This window comes from Mesoplodon mirus (genome assembly GCF_964341445.2).
Source record: "Mesoplodon mirus genome assembly, chromosome: 5".
In the NCBI taxonomy this organism is placed as follows: domain Eukaryota; kingdom Metazoa; phylum Chordata; class Mammalia; order Artiodactyla; family Ziphiidae; genus Mesoplodon; species Mesoplodon mirus.
In genome coordinates, this window is record NC_138980.1 from 14,378,611 (window position 1) to 14,400,065 (window position 21,455).

At 43.3% G+C, this 21,455-nt stretch overlaps 1 protein-coding gene across 5 annotated transcripts in view; it reads left to right on the plus strand.

The window, feature by feature from the left end:
- The window catches only part of KCNIP1 (potassium voltage-gated channel interacting protein 1), a gene marked incomplete at both ends in the record, with an annotated part of 348,512 nt that overhangs the window by 313,698 nt on the left and 13,359 nt on the right, over positions 1-21,455 (plus strand). For 2 of the 5 annotated variants that reach the window (XM_082622579.1, XM_082622581.1), the window contains one exon: positions 18,765-18,797. The exons of the other annotated variants lie outside the window; for them this stretch is intronic. In XM_082622579.1, the coding sequence (XP_082478705.1) occupies positions 18,765-18,797 (33 nt within the window). The remainder of the gene's footprint in view (positions 1-18,764; positions 18,798-21,455) is intronic. 5 annotated transcript variants of the gene reach the window in all.

The window sequence follows — 21,455 nt, forward strand, 5'->3', positions numbered from 1 at the left end:
TGTGTAGCAGCACTTCATTGCTTGGCCATGCTAACAATTTGTTGTTTATTTTACCGTTGATGGATACTTGGGTGAGTTCCTGGTTTGGGGCAGTTTTTAAACACAACTTTTAAAGGTTACACTCCATTTACAGCTATTACAAAATATTGACTATATTCCCCATGTTGTACAATACATCCTTGTAGCCTATCTTATACCCAATAGTGTATACCTCCCACTCCTTCACCCCTGTATTGCCCCTCCCCCCTCCTCACTGGTAACCACTAGTTTGTTCTTTATATCTGTGAGTCTACTTCTTTTTTGTTGTATTCACTAGTTCGTTGTCTTTTTAGATTCCACGTATATGTGATATCATAAAGCATTTGTCTTTTTCTGTCTGACTTATTTCACTTAGTATAATGCCCTCCGAGTCCATCCATGTTGATGCAAATGGCAAAATTTCATTCTGTTTCATGGCTGAGTAGTATTCCATTGTGTGTGTGTGTGTGTGTGTGTGTGTATACATACATACATACATACATATATATATATATATATATATATATATATCAACCACATCTTCTTGGTCCATTCATCTGTGATGGACACTTAGGTTGCTTTCATATTTTGGCAAATGTAAATAATGCTGCTATGAACATTGGGGTGCATGTATCTTTTCGAATTAATCTTTTTTTCAGATATATACCCAGGAGTGGAATTGTTGAGTCATGGCAGTTCTACTTTTAGCCTTTTAAGAAACCTTCATACTGTTTTCCACAGTGGCTGCACCAATTTACATTCCCACCAACAGTGTAGGAGGGATCCCTTTTCTCCACATCCTTGCCAACATTTATTATTTGTGTTCTTTTTGATGACAGCCATGCTGACAGGTGTGAGGTGGTATCTCATTGTGGTTTTGGTTTGCATTTCCCTGATGATTAGCAGTGTTGAGCATTTTTTCATGTGCCTGTTGGTCATCTGCATTTCCTCTTTGGAAAAATGTCTATTCAGTTCTTCTGCCCATTTTTTAATCAAGTTGTTCATTTTTTGTCATTGAGTTGTATGAGCTGTTTATATATGTTGGATATTAATCTCTTGTCAGTCATATCATTTGCACATATTTTCTCCCACTCAGTAGGTTATATTTTCATTTCATCAATGGTTTCCTTTGTTGTGCAAAAACTTTTAAGCTTAATTAGGTCAGTTTGGGGCAATTATAAACTTGATACCTCTGCTTCCCATTGCTTTAAAGATAAAATCCTGAACTTGGCTGATTTGACCAATTGCCATCTTATCTGATACGTCCTCCTTCCATCATTCCATCATTCTGCTCCACCACTTGGCCTCCACTTAGTTCCTCAAGAGGCCAAACTCGTTCTCATCTCATAATCCTTGCACATGCAATTCCCTCTCCCTGAAACTCTTTATCACTCTTTCTCATCTTTACTTTCAGCTTATATGTCTGCAGACTCTCCTTCCCCCAAACTTAAACTAGGTTCCTTCTGGTTTTTCTGACCACTCTTTTCCTTCACAGCACTTAAGACAACTCATAATTGCATAATTATGCAATTCATTTGAGTGATTATTTGTTTAACATCTCAGAGCACTTGTCTGACTTATTTGTGACCATGTTGCTGGTGCCTAGAACAGTACTTGGCACAGAACAGAAGCACAATACATATTTGGTAAATGAGTGACTGAACTTGCCATATCGTCAAGGAGCCCATGATCAAGAGAGACAGAAAAGCCTTTCTGTATTTACCATGCCATGTGATGGATGCTGCAGGAGAGGGATCTTCACTGATGCTGTCTGGGGAAGACAGAAAAACTTCCATTTCAGAGGAAGTAGCCCTTGAGGTGACATTTTATAGAGAGCTGCACAACGCCAGCAAGCACCATTCACTCTGTAGTCTAAATTGTGTCCTGTGGAGGTGTGCAGTGCAATGGGGTAGATTTGAAGGAGACCCAGGAAATACGCCGGCAGAGAGAGAAGGAAATCAGGCACCAGATGGGGGCAGGAGTACATACAAAGGTATGAAAATGTCACCCAGGAAGTTGTGTTGGGGGAACAGCAAGTACCTCTAGAGAGTGAGTAGATGTGTAGCGGGGTGACAGTGAGTAGGAGAGAAGCAACAGATAAAACCTGAAAGCTAAGCAAGGAGCAGATCATAAAGGACCTTGACCACCTCATTGAAGAGCATGGCCTTTGTCCTGTGGGCAGTGGGGAGCCATTAAAGGCTTTAAAGTTGGGGACATATTCAGATGTATTTCCTTTGAACACCTTGTCTTCTCCTTCCCCAGAGCCTCTACACAAGAGATTCCTGAAAAGCTCCAACCCATCTTCCCGCCACCACTTAGAATCACACACACACACACACACACACACACACACACACACCTTCTTTCCTATCTAGTGAGCTCCCATGGCTTTAGATTTCATGCCCACCATCACTCCCTCAGGGAAATCTTCCCTGACTGCCTACACTACACCACAGCCCCCTGCCACTCCCTCCCATAGCATCAAATAGCTCCACCTTACAGAACTTCTCAATTATAATTTTGTATTTGTGTCTGTGATTCTGAGGTTAAGTCTCCCATGCTCCAAACCATAACCTCACTGGGAGCAAGAACCACATCTGCCTTTGCTCACCATTGTAATCACATTGGCTGTCAAAGTGCCTGGCATGTACTAGATACTCCATAATTATGTGCTCTATGAATGACTGTTTAACAAAGATCCTTCTGCCTGTGCATGCAGAGAATCCATTGGTATGGTTGAGCCTACAGGCTGAAGGCTGGACCTTTGCAGTAGTCCTTAGGGGAGATACTGAGTATGTGAAATTGAGTCCCAGGGATGTTCATGCCCAATGCCCCAGCTAGGAAATGTCAAAGTAGGCATTTTTAACCCATGTCTATCTAACTGCAGAACAGTCAACTCCGTTGACTATATTTTCTAATTTTCTGTATTCTTGATGCTCTGGCATTTGGGGCCTTCATCCTGGAGAGACTGCCCCCCTACAGAGCTAGTTAATTCCTAGTGATAACAAATGACTACTCTGCAAGTGTACCTTTGGATGCAAGCCAGCCAATCCAGAGCCCAGACCGCAACGGTCTCCTTTATCTAACTCTCACACACCAAGCCAATATTCTCTCTGCCCTAAATCACCCCAGGGCCAGGTACCAGACAACTAGGGACACCCCTGTAGCCCAGAGGCTGCCACATCATTCAAACTTTCCAATCCTAAGCTTACTCAGCATACCTATCCTGCCTTGCCGATTCCTTCCCACAAAATCCCCAGCAAAGGCTCTGGGCCATGCTCTCCCCTCTAATCCATCTCTGTCTCCTGACTGACCCTGGTGCTTCCCTGTGTGGCCCTGCATTGCCATACTGTGCCTCCCATTTCTAGGGATCTGTGAGTATAAACTTCTTCCTTCATGACAGTCATTTTCATGTCTGTGTGTCTTAAGGTACCTGATTAAAACAAATCCTGGGTATGAATTTTACCACAAAAACCCTTTAATGCATTTAATGCAGGTGTCCCAGTGTCCTAACTCCTTGAGGATGCAACTGTGCAGTGAACACTCTAGTCTTCATTGCTCTCAACATGGCTTCTCAGAAGGCACTCATGAATGTTTGAAGATAATAAGCAGGAAGCTCTCAGGAGCCCTCTCTCCAGAGCATCTGCTTTAGCCCCACACCAGGCCCAGGCGTGGAGCTTCTCTAGTGGCCTCGGGACCAACCAGTTTTACAAATTATCAACATCTCCCCATTAGCTGTTGCAATATTAAATTGTGTGACTGGAAATGAATGAATAATCCCACGGGCATGTGAGGGAGACCAAGCAGCAGGGATTTAATAACAAGTCCTGCCCTCTCTCCAAGCTGAAGGTCTCCCTAATTAAATATTAAAAATCTATCCACACAGCTACAGCAAAAAAATTGCTTTTTCAGCAGTGTAGCTTTCAGAAACTTCCTCAGAAGACCAAAAAGCTGTGGGAATATCCTCTTGGGGACCCAGATGTGGAAGCAAGGGAGCTGCCACATGACAAGCACTCCTGGGCACCAGGCACAGGTCGTGCACATACCTTGTCACATTTAGTCCCCATGAGGACCATAAGACCTGGGTTAGACCACATCCAAGTGACAAAGTTGGGATTTTAACCCAGTTTGATGTGGTTATAAAGCTCATGCAATATAACACAGCAGTTAAGAACATGGGTTTTGGCACCAAGCAGACCTGGATTTGAGTCTCAGGTCTGTCATTTACTAACTGTGTGGCCTTGGGCAGATTACCTTACATCTCTGAGTCTCAGGTTCTTTGTCTTTAAAAGGGTAGCAGTGTGGAGCTCACAGGGTTTGGGAAGGGTTACGTGAGATAATATACATGAAGCCCTAGATGCTGGCCTGGTACCTAGGAAATGCTTCTGAAATGTCAGCTACTATTCTGACCAATGGAAGACCCTCCCCCCTCATTCCCACCCCCTGATATCTGAGAAATGCCTCCTCTAGACTAGAGGGCGCCCTGTCCAAACTGCTGCTTCTAGCTGGGCTGTGTCTCTTTTCTTCATAGGTCAGGGAAGAGTTATCAGGAACTGTTTATCACCTGCTGAACCTGTACTCCACGCCAGTTGCATCTTTGTTCATCAACTTATTGAAATCTCACAAGAGCCCTAAAAAGTAGAGATGGTTTCTACTATTTCCCTGTGTTAAAACTGAGATTGATGAATCTAACATGTTGCCGAGGCTACACAAAGATTCCCCAAGCCAGAGGGGCCCCATCCTCATATGCCCACCCCCAATACCAGGGCTTCCGAGGTGTTCCACATTTGTTCTTTAAGTCGACTTGAAAATAACCTTCATGGGGCTTCCCTGGTGGCGCAGTGGTTGGGAGTCCACCTGCCAATGCAGGGGACACAGGTTCGTGCCCCGGTCTGGGAGGATCCCACATGCCGCGGAGTGGCTGGGCCCGTGAGCCATGGCTGCTGGGCCTGTGCGTCTGGATCCTGTGCTCCGCAGCGGGAGAGGCCACGATGGTGAGAGGCCCGCGTACCACAAAAAAAAAACAAAACAAAACAAAAAAAAAACCTTTCATGGATTGCTCCTTTTTAGAAATTTGTACTTAATCATTGCAGAAAGTTTAAAAAATACACATATAACAGCCATCCAAACCCCAACCTTCACAGATAACCACTGCTAAAATGTTTATATGTGATATGCTAGAGATAGGTAGATAGATAGACAGACAGATAGACAGAAATTTCCTATTTTATAAAGCCTTCTTTTTTCTACTTCTAGGAATATTTCTGAGAAATGATATGAAATATGTATAGGGTTACCCACATCCTTAATCCTGGTTCCATTGCTTCCTAGACTTTGTTTCAATAATTATTACATCTCTTTTGCATATTTAATCTCTCCCTTTTAATTACAACTACTAGGACCTGTTTCCCCCTTCAGGGTCATGGGCCAACTAAAATAAGAATAAAGAAGGAAGTTACTGATTAGCTAGAAAAAAATCTTAACAGTCCTAGGAGATTTTCTTCAGCTTTAGTTTTCTTGATGCCATGGAGTCAGGTCTCCAGCCAAGCCTGACTCAGCCTATGACATTCTAAATAGGAATAACCATGCCCCTTGGCATTCCAGCTGAAACTTCAAATATCTCAAATTGTAGGTATAATTATTAACTGATAGGGAGAAAGAGACTTTCCTCCTTTTCCCTCACTTGCAGAGAGCTGGGACCAAGTCTAAGGTCTCAGTCCTGTTTGCTTAACAGAGGCTCTCTATTGCAATGAGCCAGCAAGGATAGGAAGGCCATCAGGCAGAGACCTGCACTGCAAAGCCATTCGCCATGAAGTCCCAGCAAGTGGGAGGGGGCCAAGGATGCACCAGTTCTCTTATGATTAACATCAGCCCTCATTGGGTGATTAATAGTATAACTCATAACTGTCCACTGGCTTCTCAATAAGATAAAACCCTCTGTACTGTACTTGCTTTGCTGTTTGCCACTCCTAAAACTGTTCACATGGGCCCCAGGCCTGGCACAATATGGTCCATGCCCACCTCACACTCCTCTGTCCCTTATTCACCACGTCCCAGCCTCCAGACGGACTGGGGGGCTTTCTGTCATATCCTAGATGCAGATGTCACCTCCTAGAGCAGGCCTCTCTTCTTCCCACCGCAGAGTCCTTGGAGAGGCTGTTCCTTCCCCCTGCCCTCACTCTCCACCTGGCCATTCCATTCCCATCCTTCTGGACTGCTACAGAGAAGCCCTGCAGTTACGGCTAGGTCTTTCTGTTTAAGTTCCTATGACATCCCCTACCTTTCCTTCATAGCACTTTGCTCAGCTGTAATTCAGAGATCATTTGCTTAATCTCTACCTTCACCCCAGGACACACATCACTCCTGTTCCCATTGGATTGGCCAACACCAGTCACATGATCATACCTAACTTCAAAGGAGCAGGAAGTGCTTGGAAGGAGAACCAAAAATAGTTTGTGATGAGCACCAGTGACCATCGCAATATAATGTTTTGTTTGAAAAAACTCTGATTCCACAAAAGCACCATCACAACAAACACAGCTAGACCCACTGCACTAGAAAACGCTGATTTGCACTGGGCCAGACTTAACTAGGACCAGCTTCACGATGAAATAAATGGCATCTACTTACATTATCCTACTCAAAATGTAATGTTTTTAACCAAAACATTAAAATTATAATAGCAATCCATACATATAGCTTAAAAAATATTTCAAACAGTAACAAAGCTGTAAAGTGAAAAGGAAAGTGTGCCTTCTCCTGCCGTGTCCCCACCCCGTCATCCTGTAGAATTGACCGCTATAGACAGAATTTATCAGGCCTCGAGATGAAGGCGGGGGGCCTGGGAAGGCTTCACAGAGAAGGCACGTGCAGAAGCTGTTTGGGTTTCTTATATTTGAGACTTAATTTTCAAAGACTTCTATGATCCAGCTTAAGCTTTACTGTAAGCCACTTTGAGACTTATGTCTAATGATGAGAAATACTGTTTCTCTCAGAAGGGCTGGGAATTCCAAGCCACAGCTCCAATCTGGGAAGTTGCATCAAAGCATCACTCCAAGCTTAGCAGTTGCCACCCACCACTCCTCAGATTAAATAGCTTCAGAGCCCTGTGACCCACTAATGCCTTCACAAACTAACTCAGCTAATTAACCCTGGCTTGTTCATCCTCTTAATCTACAAAAGCCTTCCAGCTGGCCAACCCTGGCAAATGGAGTGTTATGCGGGCTCTTTGTAGGTTGCATCCCTCTCATAGCCAAGCAAAGACACCTATTAGAAAGCTGAGGCCCCTGCACTAAAGTGAGGAGGGGACTTCACTGAGTGCCTTCTACAAGTCAGGCACTTTCTGTGCAGTGGTTCCTCTGATCCCAACAGCCTGGGAGATGGGTGCTACTGTGCCCATTTTACTGTGAGTCTCAGAATACAGAACTTGCTCAGGCTCGTCCACTATTAAGCTGCAGGGCTGGGATTCAGACCTGACTATTTTGGCTGCAAAGCTTACCATTATTCCCCACTTACTGATGCCTAATTGGGTTGCCACCTTCCCTGACCACCCTGTATAAAATAGTGCCTCCCATGACCCATTTCTCTAGTCCTGTAACCCTGCTTTATCGTCATTCACAGGACACATCACCACCTCTGTTCACTTCTTTATCCCCAGTGCCTGGAAGAGTGACTGGCATCTAGTAGGCGCTCAGTAATTATTTGTTGAAGGAGTAAATAGTGCTGTGAAAAAAATACTGGATTGCCAGAAGGACTGACCCGAGTTTAATCCCGCTCTGCCAGGAATCCAGTGTGTGACCTTGAACAAGTCCGGTTCCCTCTCTGGGCCCCGGGAGCCATATCTGTGAAGTTAGAGGGCAGGATCAGTGTACCTCTCCGTAACTCATATGCTCTGTGACTTCTACAACTTGTCACCCATAGTGAAGGCTACCCTCATACTCAGAAACAGGAAACAAAATTAGAAATGCTAAGTAGGTGGCAGAGTTTGAGGCAGAGGAAGTTATAGGGAGAAAAACCCTGAAGCCACTTGGTATCTTCCCTCCTGCCACAGACTGGGCTCTGTAAATCCTCAAGTGCAGAAAGTGTGAGAAGCTTGGGTAGAGGAATGTAGCCCCTGATTTGCTGAGACAGAGGAACAAACACAAAGACACAGGAGCGGGCCCATGGGAGACCCATAGGGTGGTCCTTTATGCCAGTAAGTATCTGACTGTCAATCACATGATGAGGTTAGTCTTTGCACTTCTACTCACCATCTTGATAACCTCAGGGATGTCTCTAAGATCTCTTGTTCCATTTCTCTTAATAAAAGGGAATAATAATATTTTCTCTGAACCTCAGTTTTCTCCTCTGTAAAATGAAAATAATATAACACGTATCTCACAGGAGCTAAGCGATGTGAAGTGGGCTCTGTAAAATAGAAGGCTGAAGTGTACTGAAACAGAACCTGTATGTCAACCCCATTCTTTTTTTTTTTTTGTAGTACGCGGGCCTCTCACTGTTGTGGCCTCTCCCGTTGTGGAGCACAGGCTCCGGACGTGCAGGCTCAGCGGCCATGGCTCACGGGCCCAGCCGCTCCGCGCGGCATGTGGGATCCTCCCCAACTGGGGCACGAACCCGTGTCCCCTGCATCGGCAGGCGGACTCTCAACCACTGCGCCACCAGGAAAGCCCTCAACCCCATTCTTGATTCATGTGATGTTAGCAGCACAGAAGCATCATCTAAGGACACAGCCTGAATCTGTACAAAGGTCCTCTCTGATCACAGGGCACCCTTATTTTCTCCATGTTTCCTGGAACCCAATAAATGAAATTCGGTCACATTTCTAGAATATCACAAAACACACAAAAGTCACTTGGAAAAATATGGTATGGGGTAGGAGAGAGGGGCTGTTAAACAGGACCACAGACTCAGGCAGTTAATGTAAATGAACGATGATCGATAACAACCCTCCCTTGGTCTTAGCGTTGGAGAGGTAATAGGGAGTAGTAGGGTCTGCGGTTTACTAGAGTATACTTGCTCTGTCTAGAGCGAGCAGCTTCTTCTCTGCTCCAGCCAGCTGTGCTATGTGATAATGCAGGCCTGCAGAGCTGTAACTTCAGATTTCTAGAGAGAAGCCAAAATCCATATTTTATGTGAAATAAATGTTGGCAAAATTCACATTTAAAAGGAGTGAGATAACAACTGTACCCTGTGGACTGCCAGATTGTGATTTCAGAACTAAACTGTCGAATGACAGAATTAGCCACTAAATTAGCCAGCTGCTTTCCAGATAGTTTCTTGGCTGCTGTCTTGGGACTCTTAATGTAATTCCCATTCAGCTCCTAATAGCTCTACGCACTTCTGGCAAATAATGAGCACTTACTATTCACCTACTATGTGCAAAGCAGATACTAGACATCATATAGTGGGATACTAAAAACAAAACAAAAATAAGGACAAGACACAGTCTCCCTACTCCCACTCCACATCACCTCACTCCTGTAAATGTAAACTGCAACACCCAAAGGTAGATTCTGATACCTACTGGGTGATTGTTCAGAGATAATAAGTGCTTCAGGAGTTTGGACAGACCGAGAGCTTTCCATGTGGTGGTTTTTGAGAGCTGCCCGGAGGAGATGGCTCTTAGGTTTCGGGGTGCCTGGGGTTGGGATCAGCTGATCACATGCTTTGGCAGAGATAGGGGTCCACATACCAGTAGAATCTGCAGCTATTGCAAAAGATCCGTGCCGTGTAGTTTTGGGGAATTGTTCCGGAAAGGTAAACTGGACCCCCAGGATAGACTCTTCAACGCCAGCTGGGGAATCTGGGCTTTATCCTGAAGATTCAGCAGAGAGGTGGTGGGTTGTAGTGGGGTGAATTTGATGGAGAGAGACCCCCTTATCCTGCTTTCTCGAGGATGAGAAGTCTGGGTGCAGGCTCCAGGGGCCCCTCCATTTCGACTCTTCACCTCTTGTGTTTTATTTCAGTCCACACAGAAAAGACAAGCAGGACGGAACCTCCCCAGACAGTCTCATGCAGGCTGTGCTTAAGTGGGGCTGTGCAGGGGGAAGGGGTGGGGCTGGGGGGTGGAGGAGGCCTTCGTGGTAATGACCTGGATCCTGAAACAACTCGGAGAGGCAGCGGCGCTTTTTAACAGGCAGTCTTTCCTTTTTTTAACGATGGTTTCATTTTACATTTTTATTGGCCCTGCACTGATTGTTCTCGGGCTCTCTGATGGGATATGAGATGCACTGACAGTTATAGAAATCAAAACATTAATAAATCACGAAGTTCATAACGTCTGATTTGCTTCTAAATGAGACAGAACTGTTATCACCATAAAGTTGCACATAAAATAAGCCCAATTGTGATGTAGTGTATAGTCTAATCAAAGGCATTTGAGTGAATAACCTTTCCACCAAAGAAGGAAACAATCAAAGCTGAATAACTTCATTAATAATTCAAGGTGTGTCTGCCAAGTCTTCATTTATTAAGTGCACGGTTAACAGGCTTCGGAGCTGAGTCCTGGAGATGACACCTTGCCACCTTCTCCCTGCCTCTGGGCAGGCAGGCAGACATTCTCAGACAACCTGGCTGCAGTCCTTGCATTTGGCAGCTCCTGTTCCAGTTGAGGGTAACATCCAGTTCCCTTCTCCAGCTAAGAAATGGACCATAGCAATGCACACTGTGTCTGGATTATTAAGGGCAGAGGACATGGAGCCAGGTAATAACTCTAAGGGAGGAGAGGCAGGAAATTCTCTCAATGACCGGCAGTTATTATGTCTATTTGCTAACACCACAGGCCCTGCATTTCTGGTGTCTACCACCCACAGAAACTCTGCCCTGTTCCCTGGCAGTCTGCAGACCGAGATGCTTAACAGCTCTTTCATCCAGAGTCTTGTGTTTGCTTATGTCCATTGCAGTTAATATAGAATGATAATATTCGCTTTAGCTAGTTAATGTCCAACCTGAACTGGCAACTGGGTGCCTATCTGACAGAGTAAATCACAGAACAAGAAAATTTTCCTATATCGAAGAGAAGCACACATAATTAACTAGATCCATCAGAAAAGTAATCATGACCTAGAAAGTGTCTAACAAACATGATTATTGGATTCTGCTGTTGAGAATGACCCTTAAAATCACAATCTTAATACACTAGAAGGTGGGAATAACAGTTTTGTGCACCTACTGTATGCAGAGAGCACTTTATATATCTTATCTCTTTAGATTCACAGCTACAAGATGGGTATGATTATAACTCAAATTAGTCTAATGACCACATACCTCCTACGGACAGTGAGATGATTAGATCAATTCTAAAACTATTAGCATGCTCTCTGAGCTCACCAAGACAGGCACTTAATATGAGGATACATTAATACTGAATTCCAGAAAAAGCTCACTTGGCCAGTCTCCATTATTTCCCTGCTTGTGATTATTCTGTATGGCATACAGGAGTTTATTTTTCCACTAACAAAGAAAGGGTTTATTTGGTTGGGTTACAGGGGCTAAACCTACTCTGTGAAATTGAGTATTTCACTAGTATTGAACTGGCTTTCAGGTCTTTAGTACATGAATTTGGGATAGTTGAGCATAAGACAGTTCTTCTAAAATAGTAGTTATAATGTGATGGAGTCAGGTCATACTGGTGAATCATGGGTTTCACTTCCCAAATCCATATTCAGTGACTTCATGTTGATAGTCTGAACTAGGCTATGATGGGAATATTTGCTCCAAGGATATTGGAAAATTCTATCAAGCAGGCTTCTCCCCCACTCCCCCAAGAGCCAGTTGTTAAACACTTACCAGCGCATCAAAGCAAGCCCTCTGCTTGGAAACCATCACTCAGGAAGTTGTCAAGTTATCTGGATGGCAGTTAACTACTCTTCAAAAAGCAGACTGAAAGACTGACACCTTAGCCTGACCTTGATCCAATGAGTTTCCATGAATGAGAAAATTCTATGCCAACTTGAGGTAAGTCTTTTTTTTTTTTTTTTTTTTTTTTTGTGGTACGTGGGCCTCTCACTGCCGTGGCCTCTCCCGTTGTGGAGCACAGACTCCGGACATGCAGGCCCAGCAGCCATGGCTCACGGGCCCAGCCACTCCATGGCACGTGGGATCCTCCCAGACCGGGGCACGAACCTGCGTCCCCTCCATCGGCAGGCGGACTCCCAACCACTGCGCCACCAGGGAAGCCCGAGACAAGTCTTATTCACATGGCAATTTTACTTTCCTTTGAGTAATTCCTTCAGCCTCTCTCTGTACCTTCATTTTTCCATCTTAATACTAAAAGCATCTAGACACTATTTTTTCCTCCACCTAATTTGCAATAAATCATTTTAGCCTCCCAGTCAAGAGAAGTAACAAAATCCCACCCATGTAATCCTCTGATTTCCTGCAGAAATATTCTAGAACCACTCATCCTGCATAGTATGCCCTCTGTCCCCAAAGCAGGGCAGCCACTGCTCATTAACTGACTGTCCCCATGTGCTGGAACTTCAGAGCAATGTCCAGATGAGACCAAAGGAGACATGGTGGGAGGTTTCCCCACTACTTCCTGAATACTAGCTGGTGGCAGGATATAACTAATTCCCCCCTAGAGCTGTAGAAACTGCTGGAGCTACCTAAATAAATCATCAAAAGTTTCATCCGGGGACACTTTTTCCAGACAAAAAGGTCCACTTACAACATTATATAGAGATTTTTGCTTGTGGTTGAGACACTGCAGTGAGCCTGACATTTATTTCTACTCTGCAGCCTGGTTGGGGGCTTAGCTGGACAGAAGTGTTTGCTTTGGAGATGAGGGGACACAAGAGTCCCTAACATATGTAGCCTTGCTCCTTGTCCTGAAATACCTTTTAGGGCTCCTTCCTGCCAACCCTGGGACGTAGGTGACTTAGTTCTTTCCCAGGAGTTTCTTTGTTTTTTCATTCTTGGTGAAAACTGTGTGAATGTTACACGGCCACACAATCAAAAGAACGGTGACTTATGTCACAATCTGTGTAGTGATTTTGTGGACTTCTAATAATTGCATTACATTCCTGACAATTTCTACCACTACCACCACCCCCAAGAAGTACAACGTGCATCTGACATGCCCCTTCCACACACCTCACCCAGTGTGCTGATCTGAAGGCCACCCTCAAAAACACCCCCATTTGAGGAGAAAGGTCAGAGAACTGAAATACTTTCTCTCTCTCTCTCTCTGTCTCTCTCTCTATATATATATATATATATGTACATATATACATACACACACACATATATATACATATATATATATTTCAAGTAAGTATATATATATTTTTTGAGACATTTAATCTGGAAAACCTCCCATCTGATGGAAGTAGCAGTACTCAAATATTATTTTTGGTAGGACTCTGTTTTCTTCAGAACATTTTCAGGAATAAGGTGTAAATGAATGAGAAACATATAAATTCAATTTTGTTTAAAAGGGTCAGGAGGGTTTCAAGATTAAGAGAACCAATGCTTGGAGCAAAACATGATTTGAGTTTTATTGAACCAAGAAGACTGAAAAAAATGTCTGGAACACTCAGAAAAATCTTTATCAAGGCTCAGCACTCCTGAGACTCATCGTTAAGTTTATAAAATTCAGAGCTGATGAGTTGTGTGCTGTGTGTGTCTGCTTGAGCTTATGACTCACCTCTAAGCCTTGGCTGTAAGAATCTCAGCTTCCAGGATTATACTTAAGGGTCCAAATGGAGCTTATTTCCCCCTCGGCTCCACACAGACACCAACAAGGATCTTCACCCCTGATTACCTTGGGTTAATCTGTCAATCAAAAGATGGTGTTAAAGTTGCCCAGAATAAACCAACAAACTATGTATAGGGGAGAGCAAAAAATTACATTTTCAAATGCCAGCATGCTATCACTAATATAGTCTCCAATGTAATGAACATAGTTTAGGCAACATTAAAAATGAATCTCTGGAAACACGAAAAATATGATAAAAGAGATAGCACAGCATTCAACTGCATGCACACTGTCACATAAATTATTTGCAGCTCGAGTATGTTATGCTCTTTTAAATTTCCCTCTGGGGGCCTCCCTGGTGGCGCAGTGGTTGAGAGTCCGCCTGCCGATGCAGGGGATGCGGGTTCGTGCCCCGGTCTGGGAGGATCCCATGTGCCGCGGAGCGGCTGGGCCCGTGAGCCATGGCCGCTGGGCCTGTGCGTCCGGAGCCTGTGCTCCGCAACGGGAGAGGCCACAACAGTGAGAGGCCCGCGTACAGCAAAAAAAAAAAAAAAAATTTCCCTCTGGGTACAGTTTTAATGGCATCCTACAAGTTTCAATATGTCATATTTTCATTGTCATTTACTTCAAAATACTTTCTGATTTCCATGAGATTTCTTCTTTGATACATGGGACACTTAGGAATTAGAACCATGTTGCTTGATTTCCAAACATTTGGAGATTTCCTTGTTTTCTTTTTACTCTTGATTTCTTGTTTAATTTCCCTTTGGACAGAAAACGTTCTGAATAATTTCAGTTCTTTGAACTTTTTTGAGATTGGCTTTAGGAGCCAGGAAACGATCAAATTTGGTAAGTGTTCTATGTGCACTTGGAAAGGGTGTGTATTCTATGATTGTTGGGTAAAGAGATCTACATGTGTCAGTGAGGCCAAGTTTGTTCATTGCATTGCTCATATCTTCTATACGCTTATTGATCTTTTTTTTATCAGTTTCTGAGAGAGGTGTTTTAAAATCTCCAATTCTGATTATGAATTTGCTATCTCTCCTTTTGGGTCTGTTAGCCTTTGCTATATATGTATTTTCAAGTTATATTCTTATTGCATACTAATTTAGAATTCTGTTATGTCTTCCTAGTGAATGGCCCCTTTCATTATGAAAACTCCCTCTTTCTCTCCAGCAAAGCTTCTTGCCTTAAAGTTTATTTTAGCTGATGTTAAAATAGCCATGACAGGATTTCTTGATTTGTATTTGCATGCTGTATCCTTTTACATTCTTTTACTTTTGCCTTTGCTGTGTCTTTATGCTTGCAAGCAGCATTTAGTTAAGGTTTGGTTATAACTTGAAGATTACTCTCTTGTATGGAAGATTTTCTGTTTGTCTTGTATTTCAGCAGTTTTACTGTGATGTTCCTAGGTGTGGTTTTTCTTTGTGATTATCTGCTTCAGGTTTGTAGTGCTTCTTGAATCTGTGGCTTGATTTATTATATCCATTTTTAAAATTCTCATTTATTTATCTCTTCAAATATTGCTTCAGCATCATTCTTTATCTCCTTCGTTTTTGGAACTCCAATTATACCTAAGTTAGAATTTTTCATCATGTCTTATGCTCTTATCTGTACTTCACATTTTTTTCTCTCTTGTGCATCAGTAAGTATATTTTTCTCTCAACCTATCTACCAAATCATTAATTTTCTCTTCATCTGTGCATAACCTACTGATAAATTGGTCTATTTAGTTGTTAATTTTGGATAATACACTTTTCATTTCTAGAATTTTAAACTTACTTTCTTGTATATATTCTGGTCCTCTGGTAAAATTCTCCACCTTTTTATCTATTTTCTTGAGCATATTTCATTATTATTTTAAAGCCCATGTTTGATTGGTCCAATATCTAAATCCCATAAATCTATTCCTACATTGCTATATTCTATCTTTTTCTTTTGGTCCTGTCTGTTAATATGCCTGGCAAGTTTTCAATGAAAAGTGGACATTAGAATAAAAAATCTGTAAACTACCTAGCTGAGCCTTCAACTTCTAGGAGGTAACAGAGTAGGGGCAGATAAACTTAATCCAAACAGGGAATGAGCTATTTTGAGGCTGGATTTCAATCTTTGTAAGGCCTGATCTATTTCTAACTTGTTCTTGCTCCTAGAATGTAATCCTTTAGGGGTCAAACTGAAAGCCTGGGTGTTTACCAGGAACCCTCCTCCTAGGAAGACCCAGAACTCCAGCACTTAACTCCCAACACTGTGAGCCTGCCAAAAGCTCCGTTTTGGCTCTACCACATTTTGGCCGTGGCTTTTGCTCAGTTTCTCTTGACCTGTATCACTTAGGAATTAGCAAAAGCCTTGAGGGAATAAGCAGCTAGGGCTACCAGGCTCATTTCTCTGTGGCCCCTCCAGTCTGGGCCCCTCAAGTCCTGAATGTCTTTGTGGCACTGATCCAATTTTTGTCTTCCCAGATTGCTGAGAGTTCTGCTCACATTCTTTGCTTAGCAGACCATTTTTGCTCAGTTTCTCAATCTCATTACCCATGCCACTTTAAACGCACTTGAGTTAAAAAGCAGCATTGATTGTCAGACTCACTCTAATGAGTTTTTCTTCCCTCCAGAATCGTGGTTTCTAAAGTTCAGGCTATCTTGGTAGGTCTCCAAACAGATGTGATTTTCTTAATCCTCCTTTTCTAGCTTTTCTCAGTGAGAGGTCAGCTCTGCTACAAGAAAGCTTACAATTCCAGGGACTTTTCTGCTTCTGTGCCTTTTCATATGCTGTTCCTTTGTCCCTCTTCCTTCAAGACTCAAATAAATTATCACCTCCCCTTGAAATCTTCCCTGCGGCCCCTTCTGGTCCCCTCCATCCAAGTGGCATTAGTTAAGAGCTTCCTCCTCTTGGCTCCCAGTGTCTTAGCCATATCCACACTGCTTGGAATGATTTGCCAATGAAGAATTCCAGACCAGCAATTCACAATATTCTACAAACAGGAATATTATATTTGGCCCATGCTGTATGTATAAATGTTAAATTCATTGATAACAGCTAGGAATCAGGACACAAATCATCTTTTAATAGTAGCATCTCTTGAAAAATCTGAAGATCTGGACTCACCAGGCTTAAATTCTACATGACAACAACTGGCTGCATAACAGCTATTTCCCTTTCATGGGGCAATGGCTCTCCAGTTCTCAGTTCCCACCACTCTCTATGGTTGTACATACATCATCCAACTCATCTAAATTAATTGGCATTTGAGTTTGTAACTCTTGGTCTATGTGTGTGCCCTACCCATCAGTCTAAGAACTCCATATGAACAGACATTATATCTTTTCATCTCTCTCCCAATACCTGTCACATTCCTGGCATGCCAGAGAAGGTCAGCCCATAGTTTTAGACATATCTCTGCAAGAATGCTACCCTAGCATTTTTAGAGCAGTAAAACTATTCTGTAGGATACTATAATGGTGGATACATGGCATTATACATTGGTCAAAACCTACAGAACTATACCACACAAAGAGTGAACTCAAATGTGAACTATGGGCTTTAATTAAAAATAATATATCAATCCTGGTTTTCCAATTGTAACAAATATACCACACCAATGCAAGATGTTAAAATAGGGGACACTGTGAGGGTGGGGTACATAAGAACTCTCTATTTTCTGTGCAATTTTTCTATAAATTAAAACCATTCTAAAAATAACCTCTACTAGTAGGGCTTCCCTGGTGGTGCAGTGGTTGAGAGTCCACCTGCCGATGCAGGGGACATGGGTTTGTGCCCTGGTCCGGGAAGATCCCACATGCCGCGGAGCGGCTGGGCCCGTGAGCCATGGTCACAGAGCCTGCACGTCCGGAGCCTGTGCTCCGCAACGGGAGAGGCCACAACAGTGAGAGGCCCGCGTACCACAAAAAAAATAAAAATAAAATAACCTCTACTAGAAAAACAAATAAATACAAATGCTACCTATCAGAGTGATAAAAGGGGGCAACTAAATCCAGCAAAATAAGTTTCTCCCATGGGATTCAGGTCAGGAGACAAGAGCAGAAATACTTACCAAAGGACACCCACCTATACCACCACTTTTAGGGGCAGCAGGAAAATAAGCCTTTCCTGCCTGGGGCTTTGGGTAAGGAGTGACTAAGACACACTTAAAAGTGGTGGCTGGTCTGCCATATGCACTCTTGGTCAGGGATACTGGAAAGACAAGAGGAAGTTCACATAATAGCCTACAGAGGAAACTAGGCTGACCCCCAAATCGGTCCAAAAAGGCCAGCAGGAGAGCAGCAAATAGAGCCTGTTTCCCACTCTCTGGGACCTGGATCCACCCTACTCCACCGTGCAATGGAGGATTTTCCAGGTCTGATGTTTTTCCTTATGTTTTACATTCAGTGTAATAGGAGATTTTGCCTTCAACCGCCCTGCCCACTCATCCGAATGTGCTAATTCATTTCTTCAGTAGCCCTTTTTCCTCTTCTGCATCTGTGTTACTTATCAAGCTTGAGAAGGAAAGAGAGAAGCAAAGACTTGTAGATTGTAAGCTCCATGAGAGCAGGGAACAGACTTGTTTCATTCACTGAGATACACATAGTAGGTACTTCATTGATAGTTGTTGAGTGAGTGAATAAAGAATCCTGCAAGAATGCAGCTTCAAATCACCAAGTGGCAGAGTGTGGCAATGGGGCCTCCGTTGTGGAGGGTTATCTTATAAGCCACTCTTCAATCAAACATGCAGGTATTTCCAAGGCCCATCCACATCCGTTCATCCTCTGCCCCATGGCATCCCACCTCTCTTCGGGCTGCATGGCTGCATGGCTGCGGGCATGCTCAAGGAGCTCCCTGCCAGGAGCCGTGGGCACTGCAAGGTGACCCGTTGCTCTTGCCTGTTCTGACCATGGGAGAAGGTCAGTCCCAGCTCTGTTAACAAGAGACTTCTTTGCATATGTCAAGCTGGATGGTGACCTGGACACCCTCAGAGCAGACTTTCCATAGAAAATAAAAGCGTGTTTTGCTTGTTTGATGAATGGTTTTGGTAAAATGTTTTCTTACTTTTTCTTAGACATCGCCTGGTGGCATTACCAGTATCAGAGAGGTAAAAAAGTTTAAACTAACTTGACTACTTTGGTCACATTACTTTCAGTGGGAGAGCTTCTTAATCAGGTATATATTTTGTAATTAGTCTTCTCACTGACCAACTTTCTGTGCCCCTTAACAGCAAACCCCACCTAAATAGAAACAGTTGGAAACATTCTTTTAGAGACAAGTTACAGGAAAAAATTTGCTCCCCTTAAGAAACTGATATGTTTTTCTCTCACAGACAATAAGATATATGTAAAATCTCAGAGCCAATTTGTGGCTCAAGTGTAGGAACTGCTTAGAACGAATGACCTGAATTTCTATGTTCTCTTTTTCCCCCGTGGTCTCGACCTCCTAATTTAATCAATATGTTCTGAGGCAGTTTTTCCTATTACCTTATCTCTTTTTATTTTATTACATGTATTTCATATAATCAGCTTCAAGTCCTTTGTGAAACAAAGCAGAATGTGTTTAAATAAACAAATAGTGAGGAAGAGAGAGGTGGTAGACTGGGTGATGTGAGGTAGGAGAATGGTAGTGGGTGGAAGGGCAAGTGGGTATAGATCAGGAGCCAAAAACTCAGATGCCTGCAGGACCAAGCAGGGAACACAACTGAAGTAAGCGAGCCAGGGGTGAACAGAGGGCGCACTAGAGGCTTTCACTGCTCAGAGGGCTCAGCCCCTGCTCAGCTCTGATAAGCTGTTACCTTGTGAGAAGTTGAGACCAAAGTTGTCAGAGAATCCCATTTTCCAAGAGACATCAGCAATCCAAACTTGTGCATGAATCTCTCCACTTTAAATGTTGGAAATTCCAAACAAAATTAAAACACATTTTATGGGCCACACAAGACCTATCTTTGGACTGTGTTCATGCCAATGACCAACACATTTTGTAACCTCAAAACTAAATGGGTGGCTTCCCTGGTGGCGCAGTGATTGAGAGTCCGCCTGCCGATGCAGGGGACACGGGTTCGTGCCCCGGTCTGGGAAGATCCCACGTGCCGTGGAGCGGCTGAGCCCATGAGCCATGGCCTCTGAGCCTGTGCGTCCGGAGCCTGTGCTCCATAACGGGAGAGGCCACAACAGTGAGAGGCCCGCGTACCACAAAAAACAACAAACAACAACAACAAACTAAATGGGTGGTTACACAGTCCAGTCCAGAGACCCCATGATGGAGAAAATATTTTCCAGTACAGGAAGAATGAGAGGGTCACAGCCATGGTCTTTGGTCGTGTAATGGTTATGGACCTAACAGAGGAGACCCTCAGCAGAGAGAAGACCAAAGACTTGGGCCGTCCTATTGCTCATAGTCTAAGGGCCTCACTTGTACACGGGCACAGAGCTTGTCAAAAGCAGAACTACTGCAAGGATGGTTACCATCAATTTGCAGTTTTGTGCTCGAGGGAAGCAGAAGCCGTTGTAGAGGCACATGGAAGCCAGATCTATAAAACAGGCCCTGGACTGGCTGGATTTGAGGTCCAGTTCTGTCACCAGTTGGCTATGTGACCTAGGACTCAGGCAAAGCCAGTTAGTGACAGAGTGTGGAAGACATCTCCTGTGCTAGAAGTCCTCAACATGGGCTCCATGTGTTTGAAAGATACAGGAACTCATGGAAAGTATAGGCAAAGTGCCATGGTTAGGTGCATTTTCTCTTTCTAAGAGGGCCTATCGCTTTCATCCACACTCAGAAGAGTCTGTGACCCCAAAACATTAAGGTCCACATAATCTGAATCATCTCCTCCAAACTTTCCTTCAGTCTGGGAATTACCTGTGTCGCATCCTCTACAGTTGGTTATTCTATCTTGCTTTAACTGCCCCCAGTGATAGATTGTTCGTCACTTTTTAAGGTACTTACAGTTAGAAAAACCTTGATCTGTTAGGACCCCCATCTTCCTAATATTCTGATGGAGAGGGTAATGTTCCCCTACTTCCCACCACACACAAAGTTTTAGTGGGACAACGGGCATGAAAACATTTTACAGAGTAAAAGTAGTTTACAAACAAAAGGTATTCTGATTTATTCTTGTTAGGTAGTGATCACCATTGTATTAGATCTCTGGGTTAATTTTTATCTTTATCATCCAAACTCAACCTGACTTAGTAACTGGCTCAACATTATTTTTAATAATAAAAATAATAATAACAAGCAACACCTGGCCTCAGAAACTCTTAACAAACCTCAGAAGAAACTGTCAAGGAGGCTCACATCTGTTAATTCTGTTTCCTCTTCCTCCAACCAGAGAGCTGGGCCACCCTCCTTCCCTTTGTGGGACCGCCTGGATAGCACTCAGAGGCTCCCCAGGGGAAAGCAAGGATTTTAAAACCTCCACAGCCCCTTTCAGAGTTTCTTCAGAATATATTTACAGTGGCCAGAACCATGAAGCATACAGAGAAAGAGAAGTGAGAGCCCATGTGAGGGAAAAGAATGCTTAAATTATGCAGAAGCCGTTCTAGAGGCACCCATAAGGCTGCTACGAGTGTGGGCAAATTAAATTAGTGTTTTCCATTCCCAAATCATGACCATGAGAGTCACAATCAGCACATTTTTATAAAGGAATGATTAAATTTGAGAACAGAGTATATCCCACATTACTGAGGGAAAGTACCATTTCATGAAATGGTACTCTATTTCATGAAACCCTTGCTTCAAAACATTTTATAAAATTTTCCCTTTA